At 36.9% G+C, this 20,626-nt stretch overlaps 1 protein-coding gene across 1 annotated transcript in view; it reads left to right on the top strand.

The window, feature by feature from the left end:
* Window positions 1–18,908, top strand: part of LOC141470802 (macrophage mannose receptor 1-like) — a 35,453-nt gene extending 16,545 nt beyond the window's left edge. Inside the window, exons 14-30 of the mRNA XM_074157053.1 lie at window positions 132–219; window positions 726–861; window positions 3,302–3,337; window positions 3,444–3,607; window positions 4,752–4,819; window positions 5,260–5,360; window positions 6,018–6,160; window positions 7,327–7,432; window positions 8,233–8,429; window positions 10,289–10,391; window positions 11,059–11,291; window positions 13,219–13,384; window positions 14,950–15,102; window positions 16,596–16,712; window positions 16,974–17,141; window positions 18,314–18,349; window positions 18,709–18,908. Of these exons, the coding sequence (XP_074013154.1) occupies window positions 132–219; window positions 726–861; window positions 3,302–3,337; window positions 3,444–3,607; window positions 4,752–4,819; window positions 5,260–5,360; window positions 6,018–6,160; window positions 7,327–7,432; window positions 8,233–8,429; window positions 10,289–10,391; window positions 11,059–11,291; window positions 13,219–13,384; window positions 14,950–15,102; window positions 16,596–16,712; window positions 16,974–17,141; window positions 18,314–18,349; window positions 18,709–18,908 (2,215 nt within the window). The remainder of the gene's footprint in view (window positions 1–131; window positions 220–725; window positions 862–3,301; window positions 3,338–3,443; window positions 3,608–4,751; window positions 4,820–5,259; window positions 5,361–6,017; window positions 6,161–7,326; window positions 7,433–8,232; window positions 8,430–10,288; window positions 10,392–11,058; window positions 11,292–13,218; window positions 13,385–14,949; window positions 15,103–16,595; window positions 16,713–16,973; window positions 17,142–18,313; window positions 18,350–18,708) is intronic.
* Window positions 18,909–20,626: the final 1,718 nt, after the last annotated feature.

Raw genomic sequence — 20,626 nt, forward strand, 5'->3', positions numbered from 1 at the left:
AGAATTTTGTTATTTTAAAAATCTGAAGTCTTGAATAAGTGTGAGAGTTACTGTCCCATGTAACTTGCAAAATTTAGGAGAGCTAACTACAAATATCCTCTTCTTTCATGATACATTTTTTCACACTCTAGAAAAAAATCCCTGTCATCTCAGCCTTTCTGGATAGGTTTGCAGTGTTTGGATCCTGATGGTGGGCTTTCCTGGGGTGATGGATCGCCGGTGAGTATTTGACCTTGCCGGTTTCTTCCTGTTCTGACTTTTTCGCTTTTGGAGCTGTTTCTGTAACTGGTGTGAATAAAGTTCTACAAGAATTCCCCAAAACATTCACCTTGCCATTGGGTAACTGTAAATCATTATTCTTCATACTGGTTTTGAAAAGAAAAAGGCCAATAAACTCTGAAGTTACACCATCACAGCAGTGGTAACACAGAGTACAAGCTACAGCTACAGAGACGATTCTCCTAAGTGGCAAATATGTAAGAAAGGTCTCTCCTGATTTGTATTGCCCACATACAGTGGACACATACACATACATAATATGTGTTGTAAAAATGTATTGTCCACATACAGTGGACACATACACATACATAATAGCCGACATACACAGCCGTAAGAGGAAAGTAAGGAGTGGTTTGAAACTTCAGTGCTACTTCTCTTTCCTTCCAGAGTACAACTTTTTCCCCTGTATGATAAGAATAAAAACTAAAGCTGTGTTTCTTCTGTAGGTGAATTATAAGGCAAACCAATATTTTTACAATACTGAGTTTGAATATTGTGGAGCAATCAGTGAAGAGTCTTCCAAATCATGGATTAAGGTGCCCTGTGAATCCAGTCATAACTGGATTTGTGAAATAAAGAAAGGTAGGTTAATTTTTACTCTAAATTCAGATTAGGAAGAAATTTAAGCGTAATCCCATTCTATCAAAACAGGAAGTTCTGCAAGTTACATGCTGGTAGAAAATTTGGTTGATTTCACAGGAATTTTGCATAAGGAAAAATAGTTCAAGACACTTTCAGAATACAATGTTTCAACTGTTAATGATGAACTTTTTTTTTTTTTATTAAAAAAATATGTAAGATTTACTGAAAATATACTTGTTTATGTAATTATAGAATCATAGAAAATAAGGTGAAAGCAAACTCAAGGGATTACCTGGCAAAATCCACTGCTCTGCGCAAAAGCAGATTTTTGTCAAAACAGAAGCTTTGACTGACATGAAACTGAATGTTTCTTGGAACTTTTGCTCATAGGGAATTTCCAAGTTGGAGGCTAAGGGGGAAGACAGGGAGAAAGAGAGGATTACAATTTGAAAGAAAAGGATTACTTTAAATTCCTGTATCCTTTGTGAAGTGAAACTTGACTCCTGCTGGGGTGTAGTTAGAATGCTACAAAAGGACACATTCCTCACCTATAATTTAAACAAGACTACAGGCATATCAGAACCATTCTTTTGTAAGACCACATGTAAAGACGCTCTGTAACAACAGGCTTGCTGTAATCAAAAGATGGTAATCCAAGCTTCAAAATTTACATACTTTAAGACAATAGGCTCACATCTTCCTCTCATACTAGTAGCAAATTCTTCTACATTTATACTTCTGGGTTGTTTCTGGTTTTGTTTTTTTCCTAAATGTAACTACTGTTGAGAAAGATGTTCAGCAAAATAAGAGAGGAATCAATTATAGCTTTGCATTGAGTTAGACATTTTGTTTCCAAGACTAACAGAGGTGTTGCTTTGGTGGCTCCCTAGGCTCCTTCCTACAAGCAGTAAGGGGTAATGTTTAAAGTGATACTTTTCTAAATAAGATAATTTCTGTGCTGGTGAATTATTCAAAATAATCTGATTCTAACCAAGGCACATTATTCTCAGCTTCTCATACTTAAAGAGTAATAGTCATAGACATCTATCTCAAAGAGAAGTTTTGAAGATATCTTTCCTGGTAACTTCCTTTGTAAGTCCTCCCCTTCATGACCAGCACAACTGAAAATCATTAGCAAAAGTGTCACTGGTAGTTGCATACTGTTAATTGTTATTAGCATATGAATGGCAGAAATTATAGCCTAAAGAAATTATGGTCTTTAGTCAGCAGTGCATAATGTCATACTGAAATATGCTGAAATAGTCATAATACTTTGTATTTACAGAATCGACATGTATCTTTTTCTTTTAAATCTTTACACCAATCATACAAAAGATAATTTTTAAAAGACGACATGACTCTTTTTTTATTATCCATGTGTGTCACACACTTCACTTAATGTAATTACACATACAGCAACACATACATGATGAATTCCTGTGGAAAAAAAAATATAAAGATGATGTTTGGTTTATGTTTTTATAGCTCTTGGCCTTGCATGTTTAGAGAAACATTGCTCCAATATCCCACTCCATGTGATGTGGAAATTTTTCATTTAAATTATTTCTCAAAAGCTTTTTACAAATGTGATTCTTCACGAAGTAGTTTCACAGAAAAAGAAAGTTTCACAAACAAATGAATACTAATAAAATTTAAAATATTTTGAAGCAAAAATTTGTTTAGGATTTGAATTTCTTGTTCAGATACAAGACAATGTCCATAAGGAATCTCTTATTATTGTGCGAAGTATGCCAACATTCAACATTAAAGTAATGTATTTTCACTATTTAATTTTCTTTCATAAACAAGTAGTCACCTCATAAAGGTAACATTCAGGATGTACAAGACAAACTTACCAAAAATCTACAAAGAAAGAGATGTAGGCCTGTAATGGATCTGTAAAACATCCATTTTTTTTCTGCACCATAGAATCATAGAATTGCCTAGGTTGGAAGTCAGATCATCTAGTCCAACCATCAACCCTAACACTGAAAAAAACCATCACTAAACCATGTCTCTAAGCACTACATCTATCTGTCTTTTAAAGACTGCCAGTGATGGTGACTCAACCACTTCCCTGGGCAGCCTATTCCAATGCTTAATAACCCTTTCAGTGTAAAAATTTTTCCTAATATCCAGTCTAAACCTCCCCTGGTGCAACTTGAAGTCATTTCCTCTTGTCCTGTCACCTGTTACTTTGGAGCAGAGACCAACCTCCAGCTCTCTACACCCTCCTTTCAGGGAGTTGTAGAGAGCGATAAGGTCTCCCCTCAGCCTCCTTTTCTCTAGGCTAAGGACACCATAGAAATACATTCTGCACTGAATATTTAAAATATGAAAAATCGATAGACGTTAAGATAACTTCCACTAATTGAACATTTATACTGGATCAACACTTGTGAACATTTTGCGTCTTAACTTTTTTCCTATTTCATTACAGGGACACCCTTGAAACCAGAACCAGGCCCTTCTGCCAGTAAGCTTCTGTTTATTTTCTCTTATCTAAAGTGTGGTATCATGTAACAACACCAGCTTTGTGTAAGAACTCTGAATAATACAGATATTCCTCTTCTGTATTGCAGCGTATGAAGTCACAGAAGACGGCTGGATTATAAAAGGAGACAAACAATATTTTTTCAGCACAGAAAGGACCTCTATGGAGAAAGCCAGGACATTCTGCAAAAACAATCATGGAGATCTTGCTACTATTGGAGATAATAGTGAAAGAAAATTTTTGTGGAAATATGTAAGAGGAAATTTGGCTATGTTATACAGTATATGGCCTATACACTTTGCTCCATATGCTTGTGAAGAACAGGAGAATGTGCTTATTGCATATTATTACTACATTTTTTAGCAGTAGATTTAAATGTTCAATGAAAAAATATTTATTCTACAGAATAGAGCTTCTCTTTAGGAAAAAAAAATACAAAAGAATTTACCATTTACTAGGGTGGGTATATTTTTGTATATTTTAATCTAAACAGAGTTCTGCCCATGACCAAATGTATATATAAGGAGCACTGAAAAGGCAGATTAGGTGTATACTGAGAAAACTGTCCTTTTGACAGGGAAGTTATCTCTCTTCTGAATATCATATTCTAGAATACAATATGCAGATGTGAGGCTACTGCCAGTGTAGCTCTGATGGTCGCATACCACATCATGTTGCTGAACAAAACAACTTTTCAAAGAAAGGCTTAGCCTGGTCCAGGTCCAGGACAGGCGAAATAAGAACTTCACTAATAAGTTTCCCTGTTACATGTACCAAAACTGTTCATGTATTTCAAGGGCATTGCCTATGTGTTGCCTGAGACGGTTCTGATGGGCATATGCCAAAGCCATGGCAGGGGCATGCTAAAAATTTAACAGCATGTGTGTCGCCTCAAACATCTGCCATAATCCTGTTCGTTTTATTAATACCGAAGCAGCCACACAACCTCCTTTCTGTTTCACACTATTAGATACTTGCTTTTAATATGTGGGAAAGGATATGAAAGGAGGAGAGGACAGACAGCTTGAGACACAGGAATTACATGGCTGCTTAAGAACAGGAAAGTACCAAAAAATTGTATACTAAATTTTTCCTCAAGTCTTCTTTGTTTCTTTTTAAAATGAGAATACAACTTTGACTGAGAATTTGAGAATACAAGCTTTGATCTTACCAGTAATGCAGCCAAAAGTGGGAAAGCAGCAATAAAGACAACAAAGCAAGAGTATGTGTTGTACGGTATTTACTTCAACAGAGGTCCTCTCTGGTGATTACATGTGATCAGTTCTACAACGTGTATTCATCTATTTGCTTCCATAGCACAAAAATTACACTTTTTCGTATTAGATAACTACTAAATGTTAGAAAGCACTAACTAAAAGTATATTTTCATGTTTAGATCTTAAAAAATGGCAAATTGGAGTCATATCTCATAGGATTATTTCAGGATGCCGATCAACAGTTTAGGTAGGTAAACAAGCTACATCAAGATTCATAAAAAGCAGTTGTAGAAGTCTTGTACTGCCAGAGTTCCTTCTAGAAGAGACCACTGCAAGTGAATTAAATGCAGATTCAGAGAGTTATACTCCATCTCGAAATGTGTGATCCCTCTTGGTTTAACTACATTGTAAAAGCACTGGTTTAAATGGCATTTTTATAGGTAATACACATGCTATGAATACACAGTTAATGTCTGAAAAAAAGTAAAGGTATTTTTGTTCTTTGAATTGACATGCAGGGATTTCATTATCTAAGATCTTTTAATTCTAATGGAAACTCAATTTACAGACAGCCTCAACTGTATTTTTTTAAAAAAATATTTTAGCATGTTAAGGTAGATTTTTCTGAACTGTTTCATGCATGTTACCTGAGCAACTGTTACTGGTTTGTTGTTGGGTTTTTTTCAGTTGGATGGATGGAAGACCGGTGCACTATACAGCCTGGGCCCAGGACGAGCCCAACTTCAAATATTCCGAAGAAAATTGCGTGGTCTTATATAAAGTGGATGGTGAGTTACGAAACTTCTTGAAAAAATGTTTTTTATGGGTACTGCTCCTCCCTTGTGTTAAAAATATCTTTCCAGCTTTAACCCATGCTTTCCCAGCAATTTGAGAAAATGTACATAATAAAGCATAGTCATTATATCTGAGGTTTCTTCAGCCGCAATATTAGCCATAAATGCAGAATAAAAGAAATTGATTTTAATGAGGAATGCAAGGACAATTTATCACTGATTTTTCAGATGCACAAACAATATGTTCTATACAAATCAACAGCAAATTGGTCTTTCAAAAAATAATTAGAGAACAATTTGCAAAGGAATAGAACGTGTATGGAGTTTCACAATTTATAGTGTTTTCACTGATCAAGTATTACTTTACACTTGCATGTTTCAGTGCAACAAAACTGTTTGGGTGGGTTCTACTCGGAGGTGATGGAGTTGCCGTATCAGCCATCCCATATGGCCACCACTCCCACAGTCACAGCAGGACCAAAGTCCTCCTGTAAGCACTGATGATGGATGATGGAGATAGAGTTGGGCTGAAACACGTTATCTCACATTCCCAGGCAGATTTTTGAACCTACCAGCATGGAAGTCAGTTCACTTCCCCATAAATTTCAATCGTATTCAGTGTCTTATTATCTATACTTAAATTGATTTCAGGCTTGTGGAATGATGTCAGCTGTGGTTTTTCAAATGGCTATATCTGTGAGAGGCACAGAAGTTTTAAAAATTCAACACTTCCTTCAGCGGTACCTTCACCTCCTGGAGGATGTCCTAAAGACTGGCTTTTATTTAAAAATCAGGTATGGTATCATCCATCTAGGGACAACGATACTAATCCTTGGGAAGGTACTTAAAGATTTACAAGACACCTTTTGTCTCTCAGGTATCTTTTGACATTGATTATCCAAAGTTGCATTAAAAATTGAACTAGTTGCCTAATTCTTGCAAAATGGTGGTTTTACAGGTTTTTAATTGTTTTCCTGAGAAGTGATCATCTGAGACACATTGAAAAAATTGCTACATTGTATATACTTTAAAAAAAAATTGAACTGAATTCAACTGAAAGTGCCAACTATAGTGTAAAACCAGTCATTTGAGCTGGAAAGTATCTGAGAGAAGGCCAAATTTTTCCAAACAAACTTCAATGTACTGCTTGCTTCTTCCCCAAAGGGGCAAACTTTATGTGCTTATTAAGCAAGGGTTCCATTTTCTAATATATGCAATATTGTTATGAAAGCACCCATGGATACTCACATCCATGGAGTTTATGCCAGAACACTTTCTTCGCATTTTTTGTTACAGTCGGCAGAGTTGTTATTTTCCACAAACTGTGCAAGATAATTCTTTGACAGTGCTACTGGTGTGCCCCAGAGCAGACCGAGCTGTAAACATGGGCACACTAGGCACACCTAAAATTACCAAAACCATTTCAGGGTGAATGCATATTTGTAATGGGATGACAATGCACTTTTTAAGAAATCATGAGTCATATATTCCATTGATAAAAGAGTTGTAAAATGAAAAAGGCTGAATACACGCAAGAGAGCACACTTACCATAGACTTTAGGTCAAAAACATTTTCAGAAAGTTCAGGTAATTCCACATGACACCCTGGACTGGTCTTTTCTTATAGAGTCAGCATTTCTTTGTCTTTTACTAAAGATGGAGTATGACTTCTCAAAATCTCAGAGTTAGTTAACACATTAGATTCTCTTCAGACTCCTGCTGTGATTTCTCAATGGTTGGTTGAGTTTTTCTGTGACTTTCTCAATCCTTCACAGAAAGGCACAGAGTAACTTTAAAATTTGTGAATGGTTTTAACTTGGTTCAAGAGCTAAGTCCCTGTTAATTTTGGAAAATTATTTTGTGGGTCTGAGTTGGGCTAATTTCTGCTTAAACTAGTGTAATTCCATCATAAATTTCTTTTGCTGTCACTCACTAACAATCCATACTCATTTTTCCCTAGTGTTACAAAGTTTTTGGCTCTATCTATGAAAACTGGAATAGTGCAAGAAGAGCTTGTATAAAGCTTGGAGGAAACCTAGCGAGCATACATAATGAACAAGTACAAGGTACAGTGAAACAGCTCTTTAGGTAATAGCTAGCATCTGCTCTGTATGCAGTGGTCATTTCCTGCAAAGAAGAACTTGGCAAAAAGAGACAGTATGTAAATGTGTGCATTTTGTAATATGTACGTTCAACGTGGGTGATATGGCCATGGCGTGAAACATTTTTGGAAGAACTGGAACCATCTGTCATGCTAGTGATGCTAAGGGTTGCCTTCTCCTGTTCCATGCAAACTGCTTTACATTATTTATAGGGTATGAATTAGCATAAAATAACAAATCCAGACCTGGCATTTGTAGTTTTAGACATAGAGAAAGAAAAGGAATCCATAGTCTGTTTCTGCCAGAAATAGAAAGGGATATATTACTATATTTCTGAAAAGACCGCCTAAAATCTGTAACTTAATTCAGCAGTAAAATGTCAGAGAAAGGTACATTTTCACCTCGCCTATGTTCCCGGGCTTCCATTTGCAGCTGTATACAGCTATACATTTCCGTCAGTCAATCAGCTCATCCTGAGTGTTGAAATAAGTGAACTCATCAGATAACATGGTGGTCAGGCATTTATTTTTTTTTTTATCTTTCCTCTTTCCAATCTTGCTCCATGGTTCCAAATACTTTCACTCTTTGAGAATTTTCACAGGCAAAGACTTGGCATAACCTTGAAAACTTGGGTAAATTTCTGATCAAATGCTAATTAAAATGTATTTACAAGACTTCAAACAAAATACTTAAGGACTTGTTTATGAGCTGATGTCTTGACTGATGACATGACGTGTTCATCTTTTCTATTGGCTTTTTCCCAGCTTTTCTCACTTACCATTTGAAGGATGTTTCAAGTGATCCCTGGATTGGCTTGAATGACCAACTCAGAGAACTCAACTTTGTTTGGACTGATGGAAGTGCTGTCTCCTATACAAACTGGGCTCCAGATTCCCCAAAACTTGTAGAACCTGTTTTGTTTGACACTTTACGTCCAGAAGATGGCCACAATCTGCAACAGGTAAATACCACTTAGCGATTACCATCAAGTTAAATCTGAGGAGCAATATCACTTCAAGGAAAAAGCTCTCTTTGCTAGAGACACTGCCTCAGCCTTCTCCCCAAATTGTTCATCTACCTTTACACTGGGATTAGCGATAAAAAGTTTCAATGTTTGAGTATCCCAGCTATCTCAGAGCAAAAAATGGCATTGCTGCCATTTTGCCAAAGAGTTTGGCAAAATGGCAGCAATGGACAGATTGAATAAAGAATGGATAGATTGAATAAAGTTTTATTTTTCATAGTAATTTGCTATTTGTTTTGCATAAAATGTAAATGGAACATTAGAATTTTAGAAGTTAATACACGTTGGAAATATTTCCACATTTGACAAGTTAACTCATGTTTGGAAAGGAAGGAGGAGAGGATGCAAGAGGAAAGAGTTCAATTTTTTTCTACTTCTTCCCTACTTAAAATTGTAGTTGGATTGCTAAAGGCCAATAGATGTCAACTACTTTCTAAACCAATCAAACCCTCTCTCCTGCTAGGACTGAAATTAAACCTCAGAATGCTGTAAATAAAATAGCGTTCTACATATTCAGACCAATACAGACTGCTTTGCACACCCACACTGCCTTTCTTCCATTTACTTCCATAATAAGGCTGTTCAGGTTGTAATAAACTTGAAGTTCCAACTTCTTAAGCACTCAGCATCTGATCTGGGGTAGCTGAAAGAGAAATCCTGAGAACTAGAGCTGATGATGACTCTGTCAAGGACCATCATTTAGATGATTCTGTCATGAATAACTACTATTTAATGTTGGCTTTGCAAGCCAAATACAAAGCATGACCTCCATTTATTTTTATTTCATTCTTATTCAACAAACTTACTGATAGTCACTCGTTAGTCGAGACAGGAGGTGTGACAGAATGTTTTGAAAATAATAGTGCCTTTCGAGTACCTCTCCTGAAAACAACCAAATGAACAAGCAGGTTGAACCAAAGATTACAAAGATTTACAAGACAGTACCAAGGTGGAGCTGGACACCACAGAGGAAGCCAGAAAGGATGGGAAAGGATAAAAAGAAGGTCTCTCTAGATTTTTAGTACAAACCCTACAATACCAGAATTCAGAGAAAAAAAAGGAGTGAAACTACCTGTCCTGGTTTGAGTGACACAGGACTAACTTCTCTTCTAATGCTTGGGAGAACTCCACTTTTGGAAGACTGTAGTGTTTGAATTCATGAAAATATTGACTTTATAGCCAGCCAGGCTCTGTGGGATTCAAGGTCTTGGTATTTTTGAGCCTTGCCAGGTGCAGGAATGAAGAGGAACAAGGCCTGGGCACTTGACCCCAGCTGGCCAACAGGATTACTTCATACCATGTATGGCACATTCAATATAACTTAGAAAGTTTTCTGCGTAGTTCTCTCTCTCCCCTGACGGTGTCGGTCCAGAGAACCTCTTGCCCCAGTGCCAGACCCCTGAGCCCTGAGCTTCCTCCTGAAGCTGTAGCACTCACAGTGTCCGACATTTGCTGTCCCCTGCTGGGAGCGCAGAGCTTCCTGCTGATAGAACTGGCTGAGTATAATCCTTGTATTTCTTATATTAGTATTGGGACCAGTACTGTCTTTTTATTATTATTGTTAATTATTGGGTCTTACGCTATTAAATCTATTTATATTTCAACCCTCATGTTCCCTTGTTTTCTCTGGTTCCCCTTCCCAGGTGGGGAGGGGTCACCAGGCATAGAATAATTGTCTAAAAGACAATAAATTGTTATGGGTTTTCTCGAACCATAACACTACCCAGGGCGTCACAGTACTCTGGTTTATAACTTCTAATATCAATATGCTCGTATTCTTTCCCTTACTCCAACAGTTTGATTGTGTTTCTCTGAAGAAAGGTCATTCTGATGACACAGGAAAATGGAACAATGAGGAGTGTAATAAGTACAAAGGGTTTATATGCCAGAAGAACAGTGGTGAGTTCTGTACCACTAACCTTGAAATTTGTAACACAAGGATTAAAATCGATTTCCTTGTTTAACATGCTTTAGATCAGTTACCTTTTTTTATTTTTTAGGTAAAGGATCAGTAAAATCTAAGGGCCCATCTTGCATCCCAGTGTTACTTAGCAATGCTTTGGAGAAGGGAACAATAAATAAAACACCAGAATTTAGGAAAGCAAAATTATTTTATTTTAAAAAGTGTAATTAAATAGCTAAAAACCACAAACATTTTAATTACAAAAGTTCATTATGATCTATAGATTATCATAACTGGCTTTACATTTATCCAAATAAACCTGACAGTCACAAAGCTGGTATGCCACAAAGAGTATTTTGAAAACGTGCAGAGTAGGTGTGTTATTTTTGACTGATGGGGTAAATTTACTTTCGCAATATAAGATACTGTGAATTTGCTGATTCAAAATTCTCAGTGGCTGAAAACGTACTTATTTCATCCAGAAAGTTCACTGTTGTTTTAAAGTTATCTGTTACTTTTAAACAGCTAATAAGAAGGTGTTCCATTCCATTTTGTACTTGGTTTGTAAATAATGAAGATGTTATTCAGTTGCTTAAGTCAAATGTGGCCTCCACATTTTACTGTTCTTGGGTGGTTGGGGTTTTTTTTGCCTTATTGCTACAGATCCTGAACTCTTTAAGTCATCAGCAACAGCGCTGGACTTCGCTTTTGACCATTCCGGTGGCATGAGCTACTCTGTCACCCATTTGAAAATGAATTGGGAAGAAGCACAGAAAAACTGCAAGAACAATGCCTCAGAACTTGCCAGCATTCTAGAGCCATACAGCCAGGCACTGTTGTTCTTACTTGCACAGGAATCTGGAGAGCCTCTGTGGATTGGTCTTAACAGCAATGCGGTAAGAAGTCTTGAGAAACAGTTGCAGTCCTGAGTAACATGCTCTAACATGCTCTAGGCAATCCTGCTTCAGCAGGGGAGTCGGACTAGATGATCTCTATGGGCCCTTCCAACTCTAAAAATTCAATTCAGTGAAAGAACACATCAATTCCATACAGGTGGTCAAGCTGACACTGGACCTGATCTTACCTTATGCTCTCATCTCGTAACCTATAGGAATTACTCCCAGTGTAGTGCTGAAAACAGCATGCTACATCATTCCAGGACCCATTGATGCTGGAATTCTTCAAATAAGACTCATATAGAGGAGACTTGAATGAATGAAGGACTATTACGTGCACAAGGAAAGGCTCCTGCATACCAGTATACAGCAATGCTGTGTATTATTTGGAGTCATTTAAAGGGTCTTGAATATAAATTGTAAAATCTCCCACATTTTGAGTTTATTTTAGTACAAAAGATATTCCAGGAGTAATGTCCATCCTGCCATGTGCTTATGTACCGCAGTGATCAGTGACATTATATCTCGAGTTGCACATCTGAGACCTGCAAAGAAATGGTTTTTACGTGTGTATTTATGCTCACACATTCTACTAGCATAGTCTTATTTATGGTCACAGTAGCAAAATAGAGTTGTGAACAGAAAAAAAGGTATAAATTGGTTACAGGAAGCTGGACGCTATATGATATGGTACATATTGACCAAAGGATATATTTTTTTCATTTGAAAATGCAATTCTTAATGGTACTCCCATCAGAACTCAGAATATATTTGAGATGTCTACATCAGTGGTATGACAGGGGAGAGCTAACATTTGGATGGTAGGTGTGTTTTGACATGCTACACTTTTCCCCATGATTCACAGTCATAACTACAACAAAAGCGATGGCAATCAGTGCTGCTTTTCAAGAACACTCCCATCCACACTCCCATTTTCCATGCAGACCTTTGGGTGGTCGTACCAACATGATGTCTTATCTGACTCCCAGTTTTATGCCTTCTCTCATGCCCCCTTCCTTTTTTCCCTTCCATTTCCCAGTGCTTGAAAAATGCTCTGAATTGATGTTAGATACCTTTTGGAGGGCAGAAAAAAAATCATTCTGTATTCACATTTGTGGATAACAGACACCGTACATCTTGTTGCAGTTATCACAGAATCACAGAATTGCTGGAGTTGGAAGGGACCTCTAGGGATCATCTAGTCCAACTCCCCTGCCAAAACAGGGTTGCCCAGAGCACATCACTCAGGACTGCATCCAGGCGGGTCTTGAAGGTCTCCAGAGAAGGGGACTCCACGACCTCCCTGGGCAGCCTGTTCCAGGGCTCTGGCACCCTCACCGGAAAGAAGTTCTTCCTCATATTTGAATGGAACTTCCCATGTTCCAGCTTGTGCCTGTTGCCCCTCGTCCTGTCACTGGGAACCACTGAAAAGAGTCCGGCTCCATCCTCCCTCAACCCACCCTTTAGATACTTATAAGCATTAATAAGGTCTCCCCTCAGCCTTCTCTTCTCCAGGCTAGAGTCCCAGGTCTCTCAGCCTTTCCTCATCAGGGAGATGCTCCAATCCCTCAATCATCTTAGTTGCCCTACGCTGGACTCTTTCCAGTAGTTCCTTGTCTCTCTTGAACTGGGGAGCCCAGAACTAGACACAAAATTCCAGTTGTGGCCTCACCAGTGCAGAGTAGAGGGGGAGAATGACCTCCCTTGACCTACTGGTCACACTCTTCCCTATGGAGCCCAGGGTTCCATCGGCCCTCTTGGCGACAAGGACACATTGCTGGCTCATTTAGTATTTACAAGTACAAAAAGGGGGCAATAGTAAGCATAGGATTCCATACTGGTTACGTGACAGTCCTCTTGAGGATCCTGTGTAGTAGCTATGTCACTCTCAGCAACCTTGAAATGACCATATCGATTTTGCTTCCAGACCAATGGCAAGTATCAATGGATTGACAGATGGAGATTAGTTTACAGCAAGTGGTCCAGCGGGGAACCAAGCCAGACACTAGCATGCGTCTACCTAGACACTGATGGCACCTGGAAGACAGCTTCTTGCAAGGAAAAACTCTTTTCTGTCTGTAAAAAATCAAATGGTAAGCAATTGAATATGAGTGTTTTAATTGGAGGGTATGTAGATTTATCAACTGGGCTAAATATAATAAACCACTAGAAAAATGATTATACACTAGTATACAGGAAGACACGACTGGCTAACTAACTAGCTCTAAATACTGACATGAATTCTTCCCAGAAGTAAATTACTTCATAATAATAATTACCAAAAGCCTAAGAAACAAAGGATTAAATACTCATTAATTTCTTAACTATTCATTCTAATAGGAAAAGTCATTAACTTGCTGTGAGATCTGTTTTGATTAGGCATCAGATGAAATTCTGTACCCAGTTTGGGGAACCAAAGTTTGAAAAGGTTCTCAGTCATCTAGGGTTTTCAGATGGCCAGGAAGCAAGAATTAAAAAGAAAAATTATAATTGGAGTTGGAAAAAAGGCTAAGAAACAAAAGACTAAGAGAAACCAGATTATAAATTTTAAATATTAAAAACAAGCCCTAAGGAATGAAATTAAATTCTTCCCTAATGTCTGACATGAGTTGGAAAAGAGTAATAGAACTAAATATGGCAAGGAAAACCTTCTAGTTTTATCAGTACAGAAGCCTTTACTAAATACTTTGGACAAGTCAGGGTATCTCCACCACTACAGCTTGCTAAGAACAGACAGGACAAATATCTGTTAGAAATTATATAATTACGTATCAACTTCATGTCACCTGTGAGCACAAGGTTGAAGTAAATAACCCCTTGAGGAGCCTCCCAAGCACAAGCTTCTATAATTTCTGTGGAAATTATATTTATATAAATATAATTCACAATTTAGCTATATTCTCTTTTTTGTCAACATTATGGAAGATTTTGAATAGTTATAAAATTTTAAATTGCATACCAAATTACATTCAAAGATGCTGTAATTTGACAAAAGTCTTCACATTTGATATATAATGCCTTTTCCACTTTAATACTCTGGCATCTAATTTGAGATCTGAATGTTCCTTAATAGGGAAAGAAATAGACTGTGGAAGACTCACAGGAAGAAAATGTAATTTGGCAGAACATTTAATTTTCATTCCATCTGCATTTATCTTATCATCCAAAATCTTCCTATTATATCAATCACTATGGAATCAGGATGTAGTTTAATAAAAACTCCTGCAAGCCACGTTTAGTTATACCAACACTTTCATTCACAATCACAGTTTCTTCTATAACGTTTTGATCCTGTCAAAAAATGGGGCTGAAGTGTCAGAGTATATTTTAAAAATAGCAGTTTTAACTAATTAGGCAGACGTGTATGCCAGAAAACCAGCTGGATATTTTATTGACTACAGTAATTACAAAAATAACCATTAGATAGAATCTATACTTCTAATAAGACTAATGCATCTTCCTAATCACCTCGATAAATGAATATGAAGCAAAATATGCTCTCAAACATAAAATCAACCCCATATTCAAGCTCTTTTTAGAACATGCTTCATTTCTTCTATGGTGACAGACAATATAGTCTGTTTAGTTTTGTTTGACTAGTATGACAGGAAAACCAAATTGTATAAAAAACAAATCCAGCTACCTGATCTCTTATCAGTACTGGCTCCTACTGAGCCCCCACAACTTCCTGGGAAATGCCCTGAATCAAGAGGACACAAATCTTGGATACCTTTCCACGGCCACTGCTATTACTTTGATGCCTCAAGGAAAAGAAGCTGGTCTCAAGCTCATCAGGAATGTGCCCGACTAGGTGAGTGTTTTTGTTTTAGAAAGATTGAGGATGTAATTAAACACATAAAATAATGTCTGATACTGTTAAGCAAATCTTAAATTACTTTAAATCTTCAAACTTAATGCTTTTTAGCCTGCTTTTCTAAGCATGCTTTTTCACAATAAAAGTAAATGTTGTTAAGAGACAAACGCACCTGATATCTCAAATACCAGATGAAATACAAATGTCTCAAAAATATGAAATTCCTACTAGTTTTATGGAAGTCAGTAATTGGGTAGGGAGATAAACACTTTTATAGTCCCACTATAAAAGGCAGAGACTGCAGGGTTAGCCTTCCCTTCCCCAAACAAGAAGGAATCCACACACGTTGTAAACTAGGAGACACAAACTCATGGGAAAGTTGTCTTTGTTAGTTCTAGGGCACAGTTTATTAATTGGATCTCACTGCCTGGACAAGAAATGAGATGGAGGAGTCATTTAGCTTTCATGAACCAGCAAAACACACCCAGCTCCTGCTCTGGAACAGCCCCCACTGCTGACTATGATCTGGAGAGAAGACCCATATGTGGATCAAGGGAGAGGAAAAGACACATCACTCTACATTTCTGATTTCTCCTGACTGTTCACGGGGAATTGCTGTGATGCAGCATGTATTTCAGTGTGACACCTTATATATTAGCACTATATGCCTCAGTGATTGATAGCCTTCTAATTACAAGAGAATACAAGAATTTCTAGCAGCGCTTCCTTGTATGTATGAAAACATTGAAATATGACCAAGTAAACAGAAAAAGTAGCTTTGCAAAGGCATTTTACTTTACAGCTGTGTGACAACAGAATTCCTGAAATGGTTTTGTAGAAAGTCAAATCACATAATTACTAGAAAAAGTAAACACTACAATAATAACCAGAATAAAAGTTCGTATTTGGACATTGGTCCATATTCTAAATTCCTACACTTTTGCCTACATGCCAGGCCAGGAAGGTGGTCATTTCCTGATGACACAGCTTTGTGCATTTGTAATGCCAAGGCATACAGTCAACTTCTGGATGTCTTCTGGACCGCAATGTCTAGCTGCTTACACACCCTATCTACCCTTGCAGTACCTAGCATCAGGCACTGCCAAAAATGCTGCCCAGCCACTGGTGGGTGACAGAGCTGTAGTGCCAAGAGGCATGGTGCTGACTACATCATATGTACCACTTGCAGCCTACTTGCACCACATTCTGGGGTGTGGTTGGACCTGTCCAACAAGTATTGCACGAGAGCAATTTTTCTTCTCGGAAATACCAAAGACTAAACAAAAATCCAAGTATTCCTGCTGATTTGCACCTTTACAGCTCACAGTCATGCTCAAAACACAACATAGCGCTATAATAACCATATGAGACTAGTGAATATTATGTGCAAGAATCATTGTCTTATATCTTTTTGCATATCTTTTATGTGGTTATTGACCTAAGCTGTAAGAAAATGAGACATTGTGATGTGTTCATTACTATTTTTTCAGCTGCTGATTTGGTATCAGTAGGAGACTATACCGAAACACACTTTCTGTCAGACACCATTAAGATACTCCACGGAAAATCACCAAACTTTTGGATAGGGCTAAAGAGAAATGACAGAGGTAATATCTTCAATATTTAATCATACAATATCAAATCATACAAAATGATATGTATATTAAAAAGAAAGCAACTTTGTATACTTGAAAGTACCATATATATAAAAAAAGGCAAAGTTATTTTAAAGCATGCTTGCATATGCTTACAAATGTAACTGAAACTTTTAACTACCTATGTGTATCATTGTTTGTTTTCCCCATCACAACTTATTTATTTGTCTAACCCTATGGATTTTATACATATATGCTCATTTTAAATATTAGGACAGTGGGTATGGACAGACAAATCTGCAATGGATTTTGTCTACTGGGAAATGGGAGAACCTTCAAACACAAGGCATAAAGACTGTGGAGAAGTATTTGCATTGTCTGGCTACTGGAACACCAACGTCTGCTCTTTCAAAAAAGGATATATCTGTAAAAAACCAAAAAGTAAGTAATATTTCTAATACATTAAGGTTAACAATGCCTGATAATGTATTTTCATTGTATAACGCAAAAATGCAAAACACGACAGGTTTATGTACAAAACCAATAGACCCTAATAGCAGGATTCGGCTAACTAAATAATGGCAGCTTCCAACTGCCTCCTCAGGAGGTTACAGAAGTTCTGTAAAATTACCATCACCCCCATGCAACCATCATGAATGCTTCAGATGTTTAAGCAAAAGAATGGTCAAAGACCATTCACTTTTAATAAAAAGCCCATCTTCAGTAGAATTTCCCCTCAAATATCACATAATATAAGCTCAAAAGCAACATTCCATTTAATTTCACCTGAATATATTCTCAAAAAACACTCGTTCTGATGAGTGCAATGAAAATTCTGTCCTGTAGAAAGGCTGAAATTGGTGATTTCTTTCATTATTCTCCTAGCAATGAGCTGATGGATTAGAGGAATATGATAACATACATTCTTGTGGTACTCCTTATCTGCAGTATGATAGAATGATGTTTAATAAAATGCTGGTACTATCCTCATAGCAAAATTATCATCTGCACGAAAATGCATGAGTTCAATTACCAACTGACATTAAATGAAACTGATCCAGAATATGGACATTTTGTTTGGTTAAACTTCATATTTCTGTTCACCTTTCCCTTATCTCCTAAATTTAGGAAGTGCAATTACCATAGGAACCACATCCACATGGAATGGTTGCCTCTGACAGAAGGGGCTAAACTCACAGAAAATCCTTTTCAGCACAAATAAAATGCTCACAATACATCTCTATCACTTGAGACCTCCATTCAGGAACTTTTTTGTGTGTTTCAGAAAACAGCTTAAAATGATTAAGGCTCCTGTGGGCTGTTTCTCAGAAACTAATATAGTCGAAAACACCTTTAGAAATAACAGAAATCTGACTTTAAGTTCATGTCTTGTTGGGTATATCTACTGAGGAGGTCAGATGCTCTTGAAATGAAAGAGCTAATCATCCTACTAGAGGTTTACATATGCTTAGCTCCATCCCTCTGGAAGAACAATTGCCACCAACAAGTTGGATTTAGGGGGAATTGTCAGGAGCATCTGTACTTCGGAAGTTTAAAATGCCTCAGTTGTTTTTAAAGCATTCAGAGTAAACATTTTCTTTTCCTTTCAAAAGTGCCTGAAAACACAGAGATGTCAACAGAAAATACAGGTAAGCGTATTCCTTTTAAGTAGAATTATAAGGAGATGCTCAAGTACAAGAATATAATTACATAGTTTCTAGGTATTAATTTTGAGAGTGTTTAAAAATAAAAAGTCCATAAACTTCGTCTGTTTCTAGGTATAGGAATATATCTGTATCTAGATATAGGAAGTAAATTGGTTTTTAATCAGATTTAATTATATTTTGTTTGGTTTTGTTAGTAAAAAAAATAACAAAACCACTTGTTGCACTAAAAATCTACGTGCGTGTTGCATTCGTCTGCCTTCTGGTTAAAGAAATTCCATTAATCATTAGATTCTCAAATCTCCTAAGAGCAAAACTGTTGATTCCATTTCATTCACTTACAGAAGGGAAAATGGAAAAAGTACTTTCCGCCGGCATCATTTGGCTGCTTGTTCTTCTAGCCCTTTCTATAGTTGGAGCCGGAATTATAATTTATTCCTACTTGAGGAGGAAAAGACAAAACCTGCTACATATTTCAGCCAGAATGACTGGATCAGAAGCAACTGTGGACATCCAAGAAAAAGATGCACATACTGACATGTAGTCTGACAAAATGCCTGTATATTCCAACTAACAAAAACCAGCCTATGAATCAGTGAAATCTTACACCAGCTTCACATTTTCCTACCCAGATAATAGTCTCCTCCTGTCACAAAAATAAAGTTCATAGATTTATATAAATAAACACACATATATGCTCCCTTCAAAATTCCCTACAAACTGTTACAGTTTCTTTTATTTAGTTTGGGGAGTACACGTACATTTTTCACATAAATGAGCATGGCTGAAAAGCTGGGTCCAGAGTTGTTATGGGAAAACTCTCACAGATATTTACTATGTGAAACTATTCTATTAAACTCAATGTTGAAATTCTCCTTTTTGCACACAAGGGAAATCATTACTCATATCTTTATATTATTTTTTCCCGCTGTATTACTTCAGTGTTACCTAGACTATGACGGGAAACACTGGTCATTTCAGATTTTCAGCTTCACAGTTTATGATGCTATCTTTTTTTCCTGTAAAACCTGTTATAATACCTGTATCTGCAAATTAAATATTATTTCCTTACCAGAAAATAGATGGAAAGATGGAAAAAAATTGAAGAGACTCCTTTATTTCTACTTCTAGTCTGAATTTGGAGAATAATTACGTAATTTCCTACAGCCTTGCACTTTTTTATTATTCTGCAAATACCAACATTTTTCTGCCAGGTTCAAATTAATAATAAAAATAAAACAGTACGTGATCCTTCCATTGGGTTTTATTTCAGTAATGATGCTTTCAGTATGCAGAGATGCCCCTTTTTAAGTCCAAGCATGTATAATAAATGGCTATTTTATATTGCTTTATATAACTCTTCGGTTTAGAGAAATAAAATCACCAATGTACTTTTTGAAAATAAATCCTTCAATTTTTTTGTTATAATTTCATTTGATAATGTACTGCCTTAGATTCCCTTTCAGCTTTTCTTCAATTGTACACAACAGCAGAGTTTGCCTCAGACAGGCAGTTTACCATTCTGTGTATTTTGAGACACACATCATCCCTCCTGCATTATGAAAACACCTTTCTCCAAATCACAGGAGGGCACCTGGCACTGCCAGGCCCCAGTGAATAAGCCTGGCACTAGAATGGAAGTACCCCCTTCCTTTAGGAACACCTACTTCAGTTGGTTTATCAAAGGCTATCTTAAAACATGGGGCACCACTGCTAACATGTTTCCTCCCAAGCTTCCAATTTTTTTCCCCTGCACTCCTTTGCTGGATGGACACACATCATTCTATAGCTTTGGCTAAGAAGTTTCACCAGTCACAGATATAGAAAGATGCCTAAAGATTGTATGGCTTTTCCCTTTCTGGTACATCTGTGTGACGTTATTACTTAACCAAGAGACCTGGTAAAAAAAATAAAAACCAACAAAAAAACCCTGTATGTTCTTTAAAATAGAGTTAAAATTTAAGTAAACCAAAAGTAAATTTTACAATTAATGTCCTTTGAACACTTTGTAAACCCCAGAGATAACAGCCCTTAGATAAAAAGAAATTCCTTAAGTTTCTATAGTAAGTCCTGTAATACCAACTCCTGTGATAAACAAAGTCACCGCTATTTTCAGGAGGAAATAGGAAATAGCTGAGAGAACTTTGCACAAAACCGTGCAAATGAGAAAAACACCACCTGCTTCCCATGGAGATGACTAGAGATAAAGTTGTTTCCTGGTATGTGCTACAGAAATCTGGGAATACATCGTTATGCTTGCCT

This window comes from Numenius arquata, chromosome 12 (genome assembly GCF_964106895.1).
Source record: "Numenius arquata chromosome 12, bNumArq3.hap1.1, whole genome shotgun sequence".
Taxonomy (NCBI): Eukaryota; Metazoa; Chordata; class Aves; order Charadriiformes; family Scolopacidae; genus Numenius; species Numenius arquata.